The sequence below is a fragment of the Lagopus muta genome, chromosome 7 (assembly GCF_023343835.1).
Source record: "Lagopus muta isolate bLagMut1 chromosome 7, bLagMut1 primary, whole genome shotgun sequence".
NCBI classification, from domain to species: Eukaryota; Metazoa; Chordata; class Aves; order Galliformes; family Phasianidae; genus Lagopus; species Lagopus muta.
The window spans coordinates 6361860-6381755 of NC_064439.1; the positions used below are offsets into that span (position 1 = coordinate 6361860).

The 19896-nt window shown below is 39.7% G+C and overlaps 1 protein-coding gene across 4 annotated transcripts in view; it reads right to left on the bottom strand.

The window, feature by feature from the left end:
- The window catches only part of XYLB (xylulokinase), a 159801-nt gene that overhangs the window by 114221 nt on the left and 25684 nt on the right, over positions 1–19896 (bottom strand). For all 4 annotated transcript variants that reach the window (XR_007378216.1, XR_007378215.1, XM_048951517.1 and 1 more), the window contains exons 9-16: positions 19469–19541; positions 14199–14317; positions 12496–12577; positions 11469–11509; positions 10920–11035; positions 8893–9008; positions 6259–6332; positions 5449–5545 (exon numbers count right to left, since the gene is read on the bottom strand). Coding sequence is in view for 2 of the 4 variants with exons in the window: in XM_048951517.1 (XP_048807474.1) it covers positions 5449–5545; positions 6259–6332; positions 8893–9008; positions 10920–11035; positions 11469–11509; positions 12496–12577; positions 14199–14317; positions 19469–19541 (718 nt within the window). In the remaining 2 variants the exon portion in view is untranslated. The remainder of the gene's footprint in view (positions 1–5448; positions 5546–6258; positions 6333–8892; positions 9009–10919; positions 11036–11468; positions 11510–12495; positions 12578–14198; positions 14318–19468; positions 19542–19896) is intronic.

Here is a 19896-nt window from a genome sequence, read left to right on the forward strand (position 1 = left end):
AGAAAGAAAGACAGATAGCACCCCTTCCAACCTTTTTATTAACTCTTGAGATTTTCCTATCTTCACTGTGTTTCCTGTGTATGTATAACAACAATAAAACAAAATAAAAGCAAGACAATAGCCACCGCATGAAAAAGCCGAGAGCACGTAAGCAGCTTCCTTATAGCACATTAGGTCATTTCCTTCAGAGACATTTCATCCACTCCTTTTAAAAACCAGTTATACTAATACTGTACTCTCCTGAGCCAAGTAATAATAAAAAGGCCCTCTTGCAAAATACTTGGTCAGGGAATTGGTAATGAGTTAACCAACCTTCCACTCCAGATCACTGGCTTAAAACCAAGCCTTGCTTGGTCGTGCCTAAAAGGCTCTGCTACGTGATGCAAGTCTGATGATCTGTGGGAAATAAAAGGGGCTGCTATTCTTGGCAAGGTCATGCCCATCTCACACTGGCACTCTTATCAGTCTGAAGTTTCATCAGAAAATACAAATATCCTCTACAGCAGAATCACTGACTTATCTGGGAGGAAGATCCTGCCTTTGATGAATACGAAAGTACTTCAAGACAACACTTCTCCCTCACAACATCCAGGCTAAAGATGCAGTGGCATGGGTATTTTGTGTTCTGTTTATCCCACATATTTCACAGTTTTTCTGCATGTACCAATCCAAGCATTACCACCACTTACCATTATTTTAAACTTTATCCTCCTCTTATTTTTCCAACTCTTTTCACTCACTTTCTGGAGCAAAAAAGCTCTAACAACGCCATCACCCTCATGCTGCCGAAACACCACCAGCACTCTTAGCAGCAAACAGCAAGAGACAAGCATAAAGCCAGCACAACATTTTAGTATTGATTTCTCTAGGAAATTTAAATCCCGCAGGGCATAAACATCAATTTAATCTGTATGCAACTACAAAATGGCTTCGCTCCTTGTTTCAGGCAAAACACTGCTACAACTCGAGTAGAAACATACTCAGTTGTGAGGACAGACAGACTGAACAAGCACCCCAAAGCTGCCAGTAATTAGCAACAGAGTTGGAGGCTACAATTGTAGAATCCAGGCAAAGACAATCACCAGCCTAACACAAAGCTATTGCTGAGTGTCTCAACCAGTGGCATCTCACCTTGCCAAACTGGAGAGCAACCTACCATCAAGACGACCACCACTGTGCTGCAAAATGACAGCCTCACACCTCACCTTCAGGCTGCCTTGCCTCCACTTGACAACATGAACAATGAAACAACAGCTCCACGTACTAATTGCTGTTTTCTGAGCTGCCCTCGCTCCACCAGGCTGCTTTCCCTGCAGACAAAGAGCCACACGTTATTGCTACCCTCATCCAGCAGCAATGAGCACCTGATGAAAACACCTCCTGAAAAAACTGAAAGGCAAACTCCATGTTGCTACATTTATGTAATTTTAGGCTGAGTTCTTTAAAGTGAAAACACCTGTTTTCTAATTACTGAAAACTCAGGCCCAGCGTGCTCTGAAATTTCCTTGTTTTCCTAGCCAAGCACTTAAACTGCTGTTTTGTTGTATATTGAATGAGAAAGATGCATTTTCACACTTGACACACCAGTAACATATGGCACTTAAGAAAAAAAAAAAGGCTCCTTCTTAGTACAGTGCAAAAAACACAGACATGTCTGTGTCACCCCAGCCAATATATAAGCACCAAGTAGTGTCAGCAGAATTCAGGGCACCAGCATTGTTTGCAAGTGATGGATTTATGTACGTAACAAACTGTAAATTACTTAATAAACACAGATGCAGGATTTTATGGACAGTGCATTTGCTTGCAGAACTTGGCACCTTCTATCCATCTCCCCCTGCTGATGACAGTTGGGTGGCAGAATCAGATTGCTGAAGGTATAAAAATGTAATACAATCAGCACAGTGGGCAGCTACAGTGTTAAGAAGCCACTAGCAGGTGAAACAACGTGAATGCCGAGCCCTGTACAAAAGCTAACAGCTTCAAGACAACCCCCTACTCCAGATAATTATCCTACCTGCAAGGCAGGGTTCATTAATTGCTGCTGCAGCTTCACAGCTCTAGCATATCTGACCTCATATCTACATACAGACTGCTCAGATTGCCATCAACATACCAGCACATCATTTAATATCTGTTGTTTGTACGTGTAACCAGTGCCAGAACCCCAACTTTTGTACTGTTTTCCTTCAGCGTACATCACATACACCTCTGTAGTATTTACTTCACTGACTGGTGACCAGGGGAGAAGATTTTCTCCCAACAATCATTAGTTTTGCAGGTGTTCACCAGAACAAGTTCACTGGGTGCAAGCAAGGACAATCATAATGTTCTCCAGCCCAGTGTCAATATGAATTTTCAGGAGTCAGGAGTAGAATCAACAGTGACGTGATCATCAAGATTATTAAAGTATGTCAGTGGCTCAGAGTGATCTGCCACTGTAGTTTTATAGCTGCTGTGATCACCTGTGTCACTGAGCTGCAGACATTGTCATCTCTCTATGAAGTTGCCATGGTTTTAACTACAGAAACGTGTATGTTCCTTATTACAAAAGGTTCCCAAAAGAGCCAACAAGCACAGCTATATGATCAGCATCTGAACTCCAGTTGTGAGCTTGGCTTTCAAAAGAGGATGGCTGCAAGCAGAAAAAGGATGTGACAAAACAGGTGTTTATGATACAATCAAAATCCAGGAAAATAAAAGCATAACAGCAAACCTTCAACTTATCTGCATGGATCTCTGAATGAGAGGATGTAAACAACAGGCACAGACCAAACTTCACTTGTTTGCTTCTAGATCACAACACTCTATCCAACCCTTAAGCAAAACAGGATACAGGGTGTTACTGAATGATTTCCCCTGAAATCTGATTGACAAAGATTAGAGCAATTGAGCACAGTGACACACACTTTTAAACCCCTCAAATCACAACCAAATCAATGTAAGGTCTAACTTTTCTCTTAAAGATCATCCAGCGACTCTGCCATTTTCAGCAGGCAGAAACACACATCCCAGCCTCAAAGGAAAAAATCATGAGACAGAATCCCCTGCCCTCTACTGGCACACAAGCTGCACTGAAGCCTGCATACACACACAGCAGCTGAAGAGCTGCTTTAAGGCTTAGTATACTATTCTTCATAGTTTGTGAAAGATCTGTAATGTATTGGACGTGTCAAACTTGCTGAATAATCTCACATGTAAAACTATACTTCAGCATCATTGCACCTCTTCCTGCAGAGCCAGGTAGAATGAGAAGCTTTAAAGTACTTCTACTAGCAAGATAATACATTCATTAACTGAAAATAAATTCTAAGAAATTATATAACACATGTAATGTTTGCAGCACATATCCAAGAACTCTGAAAGACAAAAGTATTTTCCACAAAATTCTCTTCCCCTAAAAAGCCACTTTCTGGCATACCTGCAAGCTGTCACGATTACAGTCAGCCAAAGTGCATTTGGCCCAGGAGTGGAGAAGCAGGTTCACAGCTCTGCAAAAATGACTTTGCAGCACCTTGATGCCAGGTGTAGAAATCCTCAGCCAGATTTCTGGCTCATTTGCTCATTTGAGATGGTGCCATGTAAACCTCAGGATGACTTCAGAAAGTGCTTGTTGTGACTGACCGTATCACTTCCATCTTCTGTTGCAGATAGATTTAGAAGTGCCATCACTTAACCTTCTGGATTTTGCAAGTAGTTATTACTCACAGTAAGTATTCTCTTACTGATGTGAACAACAGATTTACACTGCTGTAATTGCATTTGTGAATGCAATTCTTGATTCCTGAAAGTAAATTCCCCATGTAGAATAGGCCTAAAAAGAATTGAATAAGCACAAGGATCCTGACTGCATCTTTCATACAAAAAGTAAATGAGGTTTAATCACATTAAAGCCAAAAAAAGCAGCCTGAAAAGCAGCACAGCTTCAACTATGAAACAAGAGAAAGCCTGATAGTATCAGAGTAACTCCCACAGGGCTCATCCATACCCTGAAACACGTTCAGAACACACCCTGTTTTCAGAGCTGTCACACAACAAATGCAGATGCAAGCTTGCCATCACCACACAAACAACAGAAGATGACATTTCAATAATACCACTAAGGAAAAGTAGGAGATGCATACAGCCTACACTATGTACAGCAGTTCTTTCTCAAAGCAATTCATCTGTTAGTTACCAAATAGCTAGACCCTCGGGATGAAACAAAGCAAAAGCATACAAGGTTCCAAGGAACCTACAGGAAAACAATCTCCTTTTTGCTGTAGATCCTACAGCACTAAAATTAAAAAAAAAAAGGTATGTGTTCTTTTAAAGCTTATGAAATCCTACAACAAGTGAGGTTTTCATCTGCCCTACTTAGCCTCAACACACGTAGAGACAATTTCTACCCACTCATTCCTGCATCAGAGTTGTCTGACATCCTAAATAGTTCTTCTCCGACTCTGTATTTGTCTGAACCCTGACATTCATGAAGTACAAACGTATCCTCTTCAACCATGAGCCTCCTAGCTGCATAAGCCCATCATACTGTAGAGCCACACCTACGAACAGAGTAGAAATTGGTATTTTAAACACAATCTATTTGAATCTCTGTTTGCATAAATAACCTCCACAATTAAATACTGTGTCAAGTACAGAAGAAAAACAAAGTCACAACAGTATCCCTCGTGATTGCGGACAAGAGCACAGAGGTTGGAGAAAATAAAAGGCTTGTAAAGAAAGCGCTCAGGATTTGTTTTGAAGTGTATCAATAACCAACATTTTATTCTGCAAAGTCATTATTTTAGAAAACTCTCAAGAAGAGTTGAAAAATGTTTTTAAGATGCCACTGGATGAGGTACTGGCAGAAAAGAAAAAAAAACAAAACAGCTTCTCAAATTTCCTGTATTTTTCCCCTTGAATTACACAGGCAGTAGTGATTCTGCTCCCACCTCTATATGTAAAATACCAGCTGATTTTGCTGCACTAAAAATTCTGGAGTGCAAGATCTTTTCCTTTCTAAATCACAAGACAGGAAAATGACTTCTGTTTCATTAGCAGAAAACTCTGGAGATAAGTGAGCATCTTATGGCAGGTCCAGGAACTGAACATAGATTTCAGATTTTCTGAGTTACAGCCTGGTGCCTTAGGCAGAAGCCTAGTCTTTTTTTCACTTAACAAAGCTATCAAAGTCAAAGCTCTTATTTAAAAATTGACAATGCAGCTTAGTAACAAACAGCAAGAATACTTGCAAAGAAGTAATCGAAGTTTAATCATTGCTGCCTCTTTAGTTAACATCTGCAAAAGCTTGTCCCCAGCAAACTGTCAAAAATATTTCCAGCAGGCTCATTCAGAAGTCATACCAGTTTCTGTATGTACGATTCACAATACTGACATTACTGCCAGAGCTCCCATCTTTGTGTTTGAACTGTATTATCATTAGTTCTGCAGCACTGTCAGCATACTTACTGACTTTATACCCCAGCTTTTCAGCATGAATCCTCTTGGCCATGAACTGCCCTTCAATCAAGGCTCGTATTTCCACCTCCTTTGGAAAGTTCAAAACCTGTATCAAAAGAATGAATGCATTAAGTTAACCAGCATCTTACACAGTATACAACGCCAGGCTGGGTGACAGGTTAAAAGCACAAGACAGATTTACAGTTCATTATCCTTGTCTTCACTCTGAAGTCAGCTTTCAGCTAGGCCAGTCCTCTATTCGTATGCATAAGACACGTAAAGACTCAAAAACGCAACCCGTAACCTTGGAACTGCTGGCAAATCCATCAGTCCTGAAATCAATGCAGAACGGAAAGAGGACTAGTGTGAGTTGTAAACTATTAGTATTTCTCAACACCAAAGGCTGCTTAAGGATCAATACCTCAAAAATTGAAAAATTAAAGTATATAAAATTCAAACGCTTCAAGCAATGCCAGGGAGTTTAAATCTATGTATTTCTGTCTGCACAGAAGTGAAACAAGCTTTCTGTTAGTTGTTACAAGTAGCATCTTTCAGTCCTCTGTTAACCAGATGAAAGCTAGCAGAAGTGGGAAAACAATGAGCTGAAAAAAAGAACGTTTCACAAAAAAGTTGACTTTTTCCATGTACCACAACCAGTGCCTACAAACTTGTGAAACAGCAAGAAGCAACTAAGCACTCATTTAAACAGTAGGCACTTGGAACTTGGAAGCGAGCATCTCAGGCAAGAGATAACAGCAAACACTTCAAGCTTTGGCAGCACACCTTCAAGGTTTTAGGCAATAACTAGATTATCACTACCTTTTGGTTGTCGCTGTTGAATCTGTGAATCCCAACCGCTTCAGGAGTGATTTCCATCACGTCGAAGTAGAAACCTGCATCAGTTAACATTCAAGAGTGTCATGTTTTCTCCTAGCTCAAAGCTGTAATCTTATTTCAGCACAGAGCTGAAATAATAAATACAAATCATTATGTTTAGAAAGACATTTGGTATACCATACAGCTTGTTTCTTAACTAATTTCAGTCCAGATTTAATAAGTTTAATTACTTTTGGCTTTACAAAAAAGAGGCTGGCTCTAGGCCTCTAACACTTCATTAGAAATCTAAGCAATAGAATAAAAGATAAGTCTACCAAAACAGTTCCCATCCACCAGATCATGTACATATACAAGTAGCAGAGTACTAAGATAATATATAATAGAAATAGTTTCAGTAAATTATTTGCAAAGTTGAAAGAAAAAAATGAAAAAGAGAGGTTTGTAAGAAGTGTGTAGGAATAGCAGAACATTCCATGCACTGGATTAGATTTCATGAATTTATGAGAGAGCATCAGATTGTTTTAAGTCACAAAGCAGAACTGGTCTCTGAATATTATTAATGAGATCTAAGGAAATGCAGTAATGCTTTGCAGACACTTAGAAGAAAAAGTGTGAAGAAGATTTCCTTCGCGTTGATGGCAACTTGGTCAGAAAAGATACTCAGGAAAGGAGACAAAAAACAAAACAAAACAAAACAAGAATTGGAAAGCTGATCAGAGCAGCTAGGAAACTAAGCACAGACTGTAAGGCTCAGGTCTTCAGAATGAGGATATGCTGCCCTAGGAGACCAATAAGCATTAGCCCCCAAGAAAACTTCACCCTAGCAGCTGCCTCTGCTCATCTCCACATCTCCAAAGCCTCCAAAGGCATCATCTTGCTCAGTGTGCAGGGAACAAGGGATAAAAGAAAGGAAGCCAAACCAGGCTCTTCTCCACTCTGCTTTGTTCAGGAAATCAGAGACTCCTATATTTTTACATGTTTAAATATCTCAAATAACCCAGAAGTCACGCAAGGTTATCAGTTATCAAAACTGAAGGACAGGTTTCACAGAACACCCACTTTTATAGAGGACTGAGTTACCCAAGTGAATATATCGTAACACAAGTTTTAAATTCTAGGCAGTGTCCTGCTATCCCTGATATCAATAACAAGGTTTTCATCAACTTCCATTTTTCTTTCACTATTGTCTGACTTTTGGAATAATTTCCTCCTATCAACTGACCTGATTCATCTAGTGGCAAGAAATGCCTGACCACTTTAACACCCCCCAGAGACTGGATTTGACAGGACATAACATGAATTCACAGAATCACAGAATGGCCAGGGTTGGAAGGGACCTCAAGGATCACGAAGCTCCAACCCCCTGCCACACGCAGAGCCACCAACCTCCACATTCAATACCAGACCAGGCTGCCCAGGGCCCCATCCAACCTGGCCTTGAACACCTCCAGGGATGGACGGGGCATCCACAGCCTCTCTGGGCAGCTGTTCCAGCACCTCACCATCTCTCATAGTAAAGAATTTCCCCCTGACATCCAACCTAAATCTCCCCTCCCTCAACTTAAAACCATTTCCCCTTGTCCTGCTGTTATCTGCCCTTTCAAAGAGTTGATTCCTCCTGTTTGTAGGCTCCCTTTAGGTACTGAAGGCTGCCATGAGGTCACCCCACAGCCTTCTTTTCTCCAGGCTGAACAAGCCCAGCTCCCTCAGCCTGTCCTCATAGGGGAGGTGCTCCAGTCCCCTGATCATCTTCGTGGCTCTCCTCTGGATCCTCCCCAACAGCTCCCTGTCTTTTTCATACTGGGATTCTGAACATGAAATCAGTGCTAACCTCACTTTGTCAAGAAACTGCATCTTAAATTCACTTTCCTAAAGATTGAAGTCTTCCATAGCTTAATAACCCTACAGTGTTTTTTAAAATTAATTTGACTCAGATCTAACATGATTGCAATGATTTCAAATACAACAGTCAAATATTAATCTTGATTATACAAACACTCATCTTTCAATACCTTGAAAATGTTAAATTTTCAAAAATAAAATAATGTAAAAATTCAAATACATGAGTTTGTTAATATTTTTAAACTGTTTTGATTATTTCCTTTCATTCACTTAGCCTAATGTTGGGCAAAATCAGGGATGAAGTGGCCTTTACAACACACGTAGGGGAAAATGCAGGACATTGGGTAAGATTTGATATTACTGCTTTATTCACATGCAAGAGAAAGATTCTAGAGAAATGTTAAGAGATCAGAATGATTGAAGACTGAGAAAAAAAAAGCATGGGGCTATTTAAACCACATGGCTTGAGACCTCAGCAAAAAACAAATCTCCTTCAGAAATTACTCATTTTAAACTATCTGCAGTTAACTCCTTTTCAGTGGCCGAAAGAGATCCATAAATATCTTTTTTTTATTTTGAGTCAATTTTGAAGAAGAATACTGTAATGGCACTCAGCCTGCCAGAGTATTTCTGAGCACGCCTTAAAAATTTCCCTTGCACAGCTCAACGTAATTCTTAGTCCTTTCCATGACTCAAGTAAAAAGTAGGCACAACTCCTACTAAGTCATGTCTTTAATCAACCTCAGGAAATCCCAGCCCTGCTGAGGCTCGTACCCAAGTTCCCGTTGTTTCCAGCAGCAGTAGATGATAAGGCTTTGGAGAATTCATCCCAGGAGCCTGAAGCACACTCGTTTCGGATCCTCTCTCTCATCAGAGAGCCGTTCTTAAAACTGAAACACATAAACATACCATATGCATTTTCCAAACCATTTGGCTCTAGATTTTTAAAGCAAATTGCTGTTTTATGTAATATTGCTGCTTAGTACATCAATTGAAGACAGCTGGGCAATCAAAACTATACTATCCTCTCTTCATTATGGAAACAGATGGAGAAGCAAGAAACTGAGTAAGAGAGAAAACTATTACAAGACATGTTGATGAACACAGTGCAGAGATGCTCTTCTACATCTCTCCAATGAGTTGGCTTACATCTAGGCCAGCAGATCACGCCATGCTCAGTCTAGCTCTGAACAGCTACCACATCTCAGAGCACCAAGGACAGGAGTTGCAACCCAAAGCCTGGCTTATCATTGTTTCCTGGAGCCCAAAGCACTGAAGAACACACATCAGCTCTGCTCATGCTGGCTGTAGAGAAGGATTTGGGGAGCTGTGTTTTTGTACTGAGAAATGGTCTGAATGGTGAGGAAGCTGACTTCCTGTCAGAAGCACTCTGTCATAGTAAGAAAAGGCTAGCTGTGAGATGACTGTAAGGAGGAAAAGCATCTCTTCACTGCATTACATCATTTATGATTTCAGGAGTGTTGTACTGGTATGGAGCCGGCTTGGGTCCAGTAAGACTTATGAGGCCTTGCTCCATGCCAGTATTGGCAAAGAAGTCAAAACAGGGAAAAATTAGGAAAAAAATTGAAACTTAAATACGAAGCTTCAAAAATAGCCAACTGTTGAGAAATCATATTATGAAAATCAGTAACTTGCAATCAACATCAACGTTCTAAACTCAACTTCACAACCCTGCTCCCACTGTCATCTACAGCATCCCATTCTTATTCAGATAAAGAAATCACACTTAAAAGGCAGATGTGAGCTCTGCTGAAGCACCTACAGTCTGATTTTGTCATATCAAAAAAAAAAAACCAAAAAGAACAAGAGGTAATCTCAAAATCCATAGGGAACAGGTTGCTTTAACCAGGAAGGCCATCCAATCTCCACTTCAGAAAATGCCATTTATACCCCAGCTAATTTGTAATAATTGAAACAATGTTACTACTATGACATAAGAATCAGCCCAAGTTGGGGGAATCAAAATTTCTTTAAGAGGACTGTATCTGTACACTCACAACTAATGGGTCCATTACACCTTTCTGAAGTTCTTCCCAAGCAATAGCCCCATTCACTCCCACCGATAAATTCTGTGCTGTACTCTGTGCAACCCCAAGGATTTCCACTTCAAATGTATCTGTAAAATACTTGTATCTGTAAATATTTGCCTCTGACTTGTAAGTTTTTTCCCTGAACACAGGGACAAGGTAGCTTCAGGTCCTCTTTCCACCTGCTTGCTTGGATAACAGCCAAACCATTCCCAGATCACAGCAGCCAAAAGCCACCATGAGGTTCATTCTCTCAGCTCAGTTTCTTGAGATCTCACTATTTTCCACATGCGCAGCCTAATCTGTCCCTGAACAGCACTGATTATACTCCTCCACAAAAAGAAACCTTTCACCTGCCCCTTTATGTCCCCCCTGGACCACTAGAATAGCACAGAAGTTGTACAGTCTGGTCAAGCTTCCGACATTCCAGATTATTACATTTCAAAAGGCTATTATTCCTATACTTTAAATATACTATCTTAGATTCATAGTGAACTGGCTCTTTGAATATATAAAAATAATTTTGCCTTTTTATTGCCATGAAAATCTATCCATCATAACTCTGCAGTTGCAGTTACCCACGCTAAACAATGAGAATGCTCTAACACTGATGCAAATGTTTCAGCAATAGATTGCCTGAGACCATACAGAATGCTGAATGTTCTATTCGTGATCATTTTGCAAAAGGAATAAAACACTAACACAGACAAATATGCTATTGATCCCAAACGTACCAAAAAAAAAAGATATTACCATAAAAGTGCCATGTATGTTTGAGAATCAACAGGATTGCAGAGGATATGACCTTCTAAGGCTGGAGTTGGCTCCTGGATCCACAGAAACAATGTGTCACTTGTGCCAAGGCTAATCTGGAGGAGAAGAAAAAAAAAAGTAATTGAGGCGTTATCACAACGTGCATGGAAAGCAATACAGAAATTAAATTAAAACCATTTGTTATCACCACTAATTGTTTTTAAATTACACATTAAGTCAATTGGATTCATACTGAAGCTAGCTCTGACTTTCAGGTTGTCACATCAGTGAAATACATACTAGACAGAGACTTGGGCCTTAGTGACTGGAGCGTTAGTTAAAAATAGTTACACAGTTTGCTTAAAATCTTTCAGACAGCTTGCACATTGATAGAAATAAAACAAGCATGAAGCCAATAAACAGAAAATCAACACTGGCAGATTAATTTGACTGATAACCTACAGCTACTGCCCTTGTTACTGTTCCACATTTCATACACTCTACTTATTCAGGGACATGAACAGTTTTCAGAAATACGTTTCGACTTACTGCAATATCTCCTTCTTGAAGCCTCATCCCTGCCAACGATGCTGAAACCAGAAGTCAGATAAAAAGTTACTTGTGTGACTCAATTATAGCATACCGCATGAGACGTCACAGTACATTGAATTCACCACCTCAAAGCAGAATATAAATGGCAAGTATACTTGTGACAGCCTTGGCCTGTACAGCGTAAGAGTTTGGGCGATGGAGTTATTTTTGACACTGAATCAAAAACATTCAAGGCCAAGAGCTACAGAGCTGCAGGATTCTCTAAAGTTTTGTATGTTCAAGTTTTAAATACTGTGGAGCCTTATTTAAAGCACAAAGGCTTCCACTTACAGACTACTCATGTATCTATTGGACTAAACTGAATTTTAATCTCAAGAAAAATCAATTCAATTTTCAAGACATTCATCTCCCATACTGCTCATGGGAAACATTCCAGGATGAATCCTATATCTCAATCCAAACCTGGGCACACTCCTGTAATACAGTAAGCACTTTCACCGTCCTGAGAAACAGATGGCTTTGCTCTGTCTGCACTTAAACAGTTCTGAGGATTACAAAACCTGACCCTAAATTAACATCTTCCCCTACATTGGGATCTACCACTCTGACAAAGGGACAGCTCTAACTCTTAAAGAACAGCTGTAACATCTATCTCCATCTCTTTGACTCTAAAGATACAACAGCAGGCTTTGAATTCACATTTCCTGAGTCAAAAATGGAAGCAATTCATTTTAAGAATTGGCTGTTAGGTGGAGACAAACAAAAACTGAAGTTATCAGGAGGCAAATGAAGTCACCTCCAAATAACAGGCTAAGTGGAAGTCATTTGCAGTACTCTGCTTATCCAAGATGTCTATATCTAAGAATAATCAGTGAGGGATGGCTGTCAGAAAAAGCTATTAATGCTGATAAATGTGATATCCTTTCACTGTATAAAGGAGCATCTGAGAATTAATAGTATTGATCTAGAATTTCAGTACACGCATAAACATATTCACTGAATTTTATACACTTAATCATCTCACCTGGATTGTCTCCTGTAAAGGCTACTATTTTACAGTCTGGGCTAAACTCATAACGCTGAACATAATATGGAGAAATGGATCCCTAAGGAAAGAAAGAAATACAGAGCAAGGAAAAAAAGCTCAAAATTGGAAAATAATCTCCCAGTGCACAACACAGTGCTGTAACATAGTCCCAAAAACCCATAGAGCAGTTGAAAAATTTCTGTATGTTTAAGGCATAAATATTTTCCTGATTTTGAGTGCAATTTTTTTGTCAGACAATCTCAGAAACACACGCAGATTAGATTTTGAAATAGATCAAGTAAGTAGTAGCACTTTAGCCCCGGTTCACTCTCATGTTACTCACATCCAATAACAAACATATCCACCTATTCTGCACACATGCAAGGAATACACAGAAACTAAAAATCCAATGCAAACACAACATTAATACACATCACAACATTAAATGTTGGAACATGAGGGGTCTGGAGCACAAGTTACGAGGAGCAGCTAAGGGACCTGGGATTGCCTAGCCTGGACAAGGCTCAGGGGAGACCTCATTGCTCTCTACAACTACCTGAAGGGAGGCTGACCAAGGTGGGGGGTTGGCCTCTGTGATAAGAGACAGGAATAGAGGAAATGTGGCCTCAAGTTGCACCAGGGAGATTCAGGCTGAACATTAGGAAATGATGGAGGTGTTCAAAAAATATTTAGATGTACTGAGGGACATGGTTTGGTGAGAAATACTGGTAATAGGTGGATGGTTGGACTGGATGATCTTGGAGGTCTTTTCCAACCTCAGCAATTCTATGATTCTAATATGACACCTGTTATTTTACGGGCCAAGAACTGCACTTTTTTTTTTAAGCCACAGCTGATAGCCACAGAGGAAAAAAATAAGAGAACACAACAACTACCCTTACAAAAGTACAAGGACTTTTCAATGTTTCTCTCCATTAGAGAAGATTAGCATTAGAATCACAAGTCAGCTACGTTAACAGACTGACTAAAGATGAATCAGTGACAGATATCTATACTGTTTCACATGTGCACCATCTAAAGCAATAGCTCTTTTCTTTTTCTGTTAGATACGAAGACTAAATTGATCTACTTGAAGAGATGTGAGCCTTGATTTGATTTCGTCATTATGCTACATGAATTGAGGAGCTCTAAACATCCCCCGTTATTCACAAAGATTAACTCGTTAATTCTACAATTTAAAACAAGGCTCCTGCTAAGTAATGCAAATGTTGAGTTCTGTTTCTGCAGCAATAAAAGCCACACACAGTTCTGCAGTAGCCAGCTGACTAGACGACATATACGGGGAGTGGGAAGAGAAAACCCCAACAATTCTCATCACTGGAGCATGTGCCAAATTGTTGGTCTTCATAGCACAGAGCATGCTAGAATCCAGGGTGATCCACAGTGAAAGCTATGACAGATACCTGCTACCAGTTTCCAAAAGTGTCCTCTTCTGCTCTGACACGCATATGTACAGAATACCTGGAAGTATTAAATCAACCAACATAGCTCTGAGGGTAATTGTGCACATAGACACACACTCAAATACACTCCAAGAAAGAACCATCAGCAGAACTCTCAACAAAAAGCTCTAATTTTTTCCAGTGAGAAATATTTTGCCATTCTTTGTTGTTTGTTTGGGTTTGGTCTCTTAAACTCCTCTAGTTTGCTCACTTAAACTCCTCTAGACAGGCACGTACCAGAACTGAATGGGATGGCACAGGGTTTCCCAGTTTCTCCACTAACCCTGGTGCACAAGCATCAAGGCAGGATGCCGACCACACTTTTTCCCAAATTTGCAGCAGATTCATACCAGAACCTGAAAGATACAGATCAAAACAAGAAGCACAGATCATTAAACACAAAACTTGGGTAAAGAAAACAGCACTACATCACAAAATTCCACCTCGTTACAGGCAGCAGAGTTTACAAAAAACATTTTACATTCAAATAGAATGGTCTCAACCCTTCTAAGTACAATTGATACTGATGATTCTACCTAACTGCCTTTCATCTGCAAGGTTGCAGAAAATACTCCTCTGATGCACACTGCAACAGAAAAATCAGTTATTTTCAAACAAAGAAAAAAGAAAACATATCTCCCCACTGACTCCTCCTCAATCCTTCTGCTTTATAGAAATACTTCACTACTGTCTAGATGCAGCAGTGTCACCTGAAGGCAAGTTGTCCTCATCTGAGACCTAACAATGAAGAAATTCTATCCTAGGCAGCTTGGCTATACACTGCTATCTTTGAGCATCAAACCAGCACCTACATCCACTGCCCACATTGACTCATCTTCCTCCATATCAGTGCTTCCTTCTTCAAAGACAATGAAATTAAAATACCAGTTGCAAAAACAAAACAAAACAAAAAACACCCCAGCTTAGAATCATAGAATCATTGAGGTTGGAAAAGAACACTAAGATCATCAAGCCCAACCACCACGCCATCACCACCATGACCACTAAGCCACATCCCTCAGTGCCACATCTCCATCTCCATCTTGAAAACCTGCAGGTATGGCAATTCTACCACTTTCCTGGGCACATCATTTTCTGTTTCACCTCTCATTGCTTTTTTCTCCTCACTATTTTATTTGCATTGCCCCAGTTCATAAAGTTAACTGAAGCAGTGATCAAATCTAAGCAACCTACTAAGCACTCCACATCCCTTGCTTATATTTCTAGGATGTCTTTAATTGCACATTTCATTAGACTTGAAAAATCTGTAAGCACTACTGGTTAATGCTGCTCAGGGACATATTAGTCTTACACTGGATTAACAACATTTTCATTTTGAAGACTGTCTAGCCTGTGACTTATTTATCTCAGAAACACAACCACGTTCTCAGCCGAGCACTGGAATACCTGAAGTTTACTTCAATTCAATACATCTTGAAACTGTGAAAAAACACAAAGGCAGTGAAGTTGACCCAGCAGGCACTGCCTGTGGAATAAGATGACACTCACAGTGCTGGGACACAGAGGAAGAGGAGGTTTGTAACCAAATTTCAGCCAGCATATCACAAGGCTCTTACTCTGAACAAATCCACAAGTCTGCCATACTCCCTCTGCATACCCCACTGCTGGTTAATCATGCACAAAAAAGCTGACATTATCAATTCCCAGCAGCCTTTTTCCACAGATTAAAGACATTTATTTATAAAGTATCTATTCATACAGCTCAATCCTAAGCATCACCAACAAGGTCTGGACTTAGTGCTTTGCACTGCACAAGCACCTGAATAAACCAAGCCAAACAGCAGGAAATTTGAACTATACTTAGTAACATTTAAAATAGAATTAAATTTGTTAAATTCAATTCATCTAATTTCACGCAAATTAAACACACTTAAATTATGCACCAGTTAGTTTCTTTCTCTACTGTTAGAGTCATTACCACCAAGAGAAGGAAAGATGATGACTCAGACCAGCTTTTCTCACTTCTCTTAAATCTAGCCATCCCTCCTGCCTAGGAAACCTGAGTCCAGCATCACCATCTGCTCTTCCAGGGGATGAAGGGAGTGAGCAGCCTCTTCCCAGGCCTCCCAGGCATAATAGGGCTGCCTAGGAAGAATTAAGCAAAGCTAGAAAGTTTCCTTGAAAATCTCCTAACCAGCGATCAAGGAAGTCTTTAAATAAATAGGAACTTTATTAGAGAAAGGGTAGCTGTTGTTTCCTCAGGGTTTAAATCCTTCACCCCCATACCCTGCAAGCATAGGGAAACACTCAACCAGTATCTTCCAATGCAGTTTTTGAAGATATAAGGAGTGCTTCCAATCTTTCCTCCATAAAACAGAGAAAACACTAACATTTATGACTGAAAAGGTCTAAGCTAATATATAAACTGAAACAGCACTTCTGTTTTATTGACTGGTAGACACAGTCACACAGAGACTCTGTTATGCCCTGATAAAAGACAGACGAACTAATTTACCTCACTCTCAAAAACTCATTTAAAAGATGTGAAACAATTACTTGATAAGAACAACCTGCCTATTGGCCCAGATCATCCTATCCAGCTACACACACCTGAAAGAGAAACCAGAGAGCTGGATGCTCCCTGGAACTGCTTGCTCCTTCACTTACACATGGAGCAACACAACGAGCACCTAACTCAAGCACCTCTGGTTATGATCTATGCCACTTCTAGAAATAAAAGTGAGTAAAAAATGGCTTAAGAACATCATTGTAAGTTTAACATAAAAATAAGTAATAAAATTAAAAACAAGGAAGAAAAAACAACAAAATGAAACCCTTCAACTTGCCACTCCAGATGTCACCCCATCAGTAATGAGGAAGGTCAACAGTCAAGTCCACAGTCTGGTAAGAATGGAGGAAAGGTTCAACACAGAAGTGAGCAGAATTCAGCATCCCACTGCAAGCATCACTGACTTAACATGAAGTGTTCAGGAGCACAACCGGGACTTGCTAACATTTACTGCTTATATAAAACTACAAGGTTGGAAAAAAGTCATCACAAAGACCAAAAGAAGCCGACTAACTGGCTCCATTAATCAACAACCCAAAGATCAGTATTTGCATATATTTATAAACAGGTAAGTGCATTTGTGTTACAGCGCTCCAGATTGCCTTCTCAAGAGCCCAGATCATAAGCAGCATAACTCTGCTGACACCAACAGCCCACATCAAGAGTAAGTTCAGCTTACTGTGCTTCCTTCTGAACAGGCTTCAGCTCTAAGCATCCTAATTTGGTTGAACAACAGAAGCAAGTATGCTAAGCTATAATTTGCCTAAGGCTCCTAGAAAAGCATTTCAAAAGATAAAGCTTCTCTAGGTCAAGAGCTGAGTAGCTGCTCTTTAAGGTATCTTCTAAAAGAAACAACACCTGAAGCGGCCACTTCATTCATATGTCCCAAATGTATCTTACTTTTACCTTCCACACAATATAAATAAAAATTATTCTTCGTTCCACCAGAATGTAAGTTGATTTCTTTCAAATCAATCAGACAAGGTGCTCAGCCATGCATAAGGAGCCCATAAAGCTCATCTGAACTTTGTGAGATTGGATCTTTAAGAGGAAAAATTCCTAGAACTGACTAGCACATTCCCTGAAACAACATGAAAATTTGAAGAGAGAATTGTGCAGAACTAAGCAATTTGACAAGGTTTTTTAAAGGCAATATGACCTGAAGTCACACCTACAGAAATGAAGATTAAGTCTATTACATGAACATTATTGAGACGTGTTTCAAACTACAACACACAGGTGCAACATAAAAGATCAAGGGAATTGCAAGAAATCGTATGTGACAAGCAAGTTTTACAGATGGATCCAAATAACTGCTGCAATTATATTTTAGTACTGAAATTAGAATTCTCTCTCATTACATTAACAGAAGATAAGAATGTACAAGACCAAATACAGCTTACATCACCAAAAAGTCTTCAGTGTTGTAAAGAGAACTGTAACACCCTGCTTAGTTCCCTTATCTTTTTTCACAGAGATTTAATAATCTTACACGCTCTGAACAGTAGATAACATTGATTCAAGTTACATAAATATCCAGAGGTACAACAGATAGGCTCTCCTTAGAGCTGTTCAAAAAAATGCAACACATGTTCTATGAAAATCTTCTAATGAAGCAACGTATTCCTTTGTCAGAAAAAAGCATCCCGAAGCTCTCAGTCTCTGTTTGAAACACAGGACACGGAGCTTTGGGGAGGTCGCTGAGTGGCTGAAATGCTCAGTACTTGGGCCTACTGAGGAGCAAAGTAGCAATTCTGTGGGCAATAATACACATGCACAAATTTAGCTGTGAAAATACACAGCTAACAGAACAAGACAAGATGACAGATGCAGTAATCACACAATTGCTTCAAAATAAGAATGGACTGTCTTGCAATTTTTAAGGTCTCAAATATAAATGGGATATCTGGTATTGAATAAGTTGACCGTTAGCTAAAATTGAGCTGTCCTGCTATTACTATGAGCTTTGATGGAACAACAGAAGGGAAAAAATGAGCTGGTCTTCACATATGGGTGTCACCTACAGCTCTATAATGCAAAATTTCCTTAGAGAATCTTTTTATCTAACCTTTCAGCTCTGAAGAATATCTTCTCTTATTTTCAGAGACGGAATCAAAAATGCTATTTAGAAATAATAGCGCAGCTCCCAGGAAGGAGGCATTGCTTGTAACTGTCATTTAAAATTGCCAGTGAAAAGCTGGATAACTGAGATAACACACAACAGAAAGGAGACACACTGGCCTAGTCACTTTGCTCTTTGTTATGATGAATAGAGCAATACAGAAGGTTACATTATGTTTTTTTCAAATAGAGCTTGGGTTTTTTTTTTTTTGGGGGGGGGGGGGGGGGGGGAGGGTGGCTTGGTTTTGCTTTTCCTCTGATTCACTCCAAAAGAGTATCCCTGTTAGTTCCAGTTAGATGGTGGGTAAAGAGTGAGAGAAATAATCACAGTATGTATCTTGCTTGCCCCCTGCACAACTCAAAGCCAAAAACCAAAACCAAAGCAAAAACCAAAGAAGAAGTATCAGAAGTTGAGCTGACATCATCATCTAGAGTAGCAACAAACTGAAAGGATAATAACAGGCAGAAACTGGAACACAGGAAGTTCCATACTAATGTGAGAAAGAACTTCTTAAATGTCATAGTGACAGAGCATTGGAACAGGCTGCCTAGAGAAGTTGTAGAGTCTCCTTCTCTGGAGATATTGAAGGCCTGCCTGGATGCCTACCAGTGCGACCTGCGGGGAACCTGCTTTACCAGAGGGCTTGGACTCAATGATCTCTAGAGGTACAGACTCACCTATAGGGGTTGGTAGGTGAGTAATTTAGCTTAAAAACTAATACACTTGTCATTAAAGCTTAAAGACCAAAAATAAATGGCAGAAACCTTTTTTACTCCCACTTTTACATCAGATAGGAAGAGAGACAAACTTTGCCTTGCTAAATTGTCACTACCAGAAAACCCCATACATACTTACCATCACTGTAATCAATGGGTGCATAAGCTCCTAGGAAAAGGGAAGCTGCAAAACTGCTAACTAAAGAGATCCTCTGAAAGAAAAAAACAGTGAGATAGTGATTCTCATCAGTACTGACTTCAAAGAAGGAAAATATCTTAAGTAATTGGAAGCAGCAGATGTTAATGGATGCTTAATGTTAGGGAGAATACACTTAAAAGTACACCTCCAAGGATTATTCAGTTCTATATTCCTGCTGAAGCAACATGGCAGACATCAGTTTAAAGGTAACCCTATGATAAAAGCTGTTAATAATTTTGCATTCTGAAACATGCAAAATACACCGAGTATATTAGCATATCTATGTTATCATGAATTAATTCACAACTGAGGTATATTCTAGATCTCACTTCAAGGAAAAACATAAGAAAAAACAACAACTGGATGAT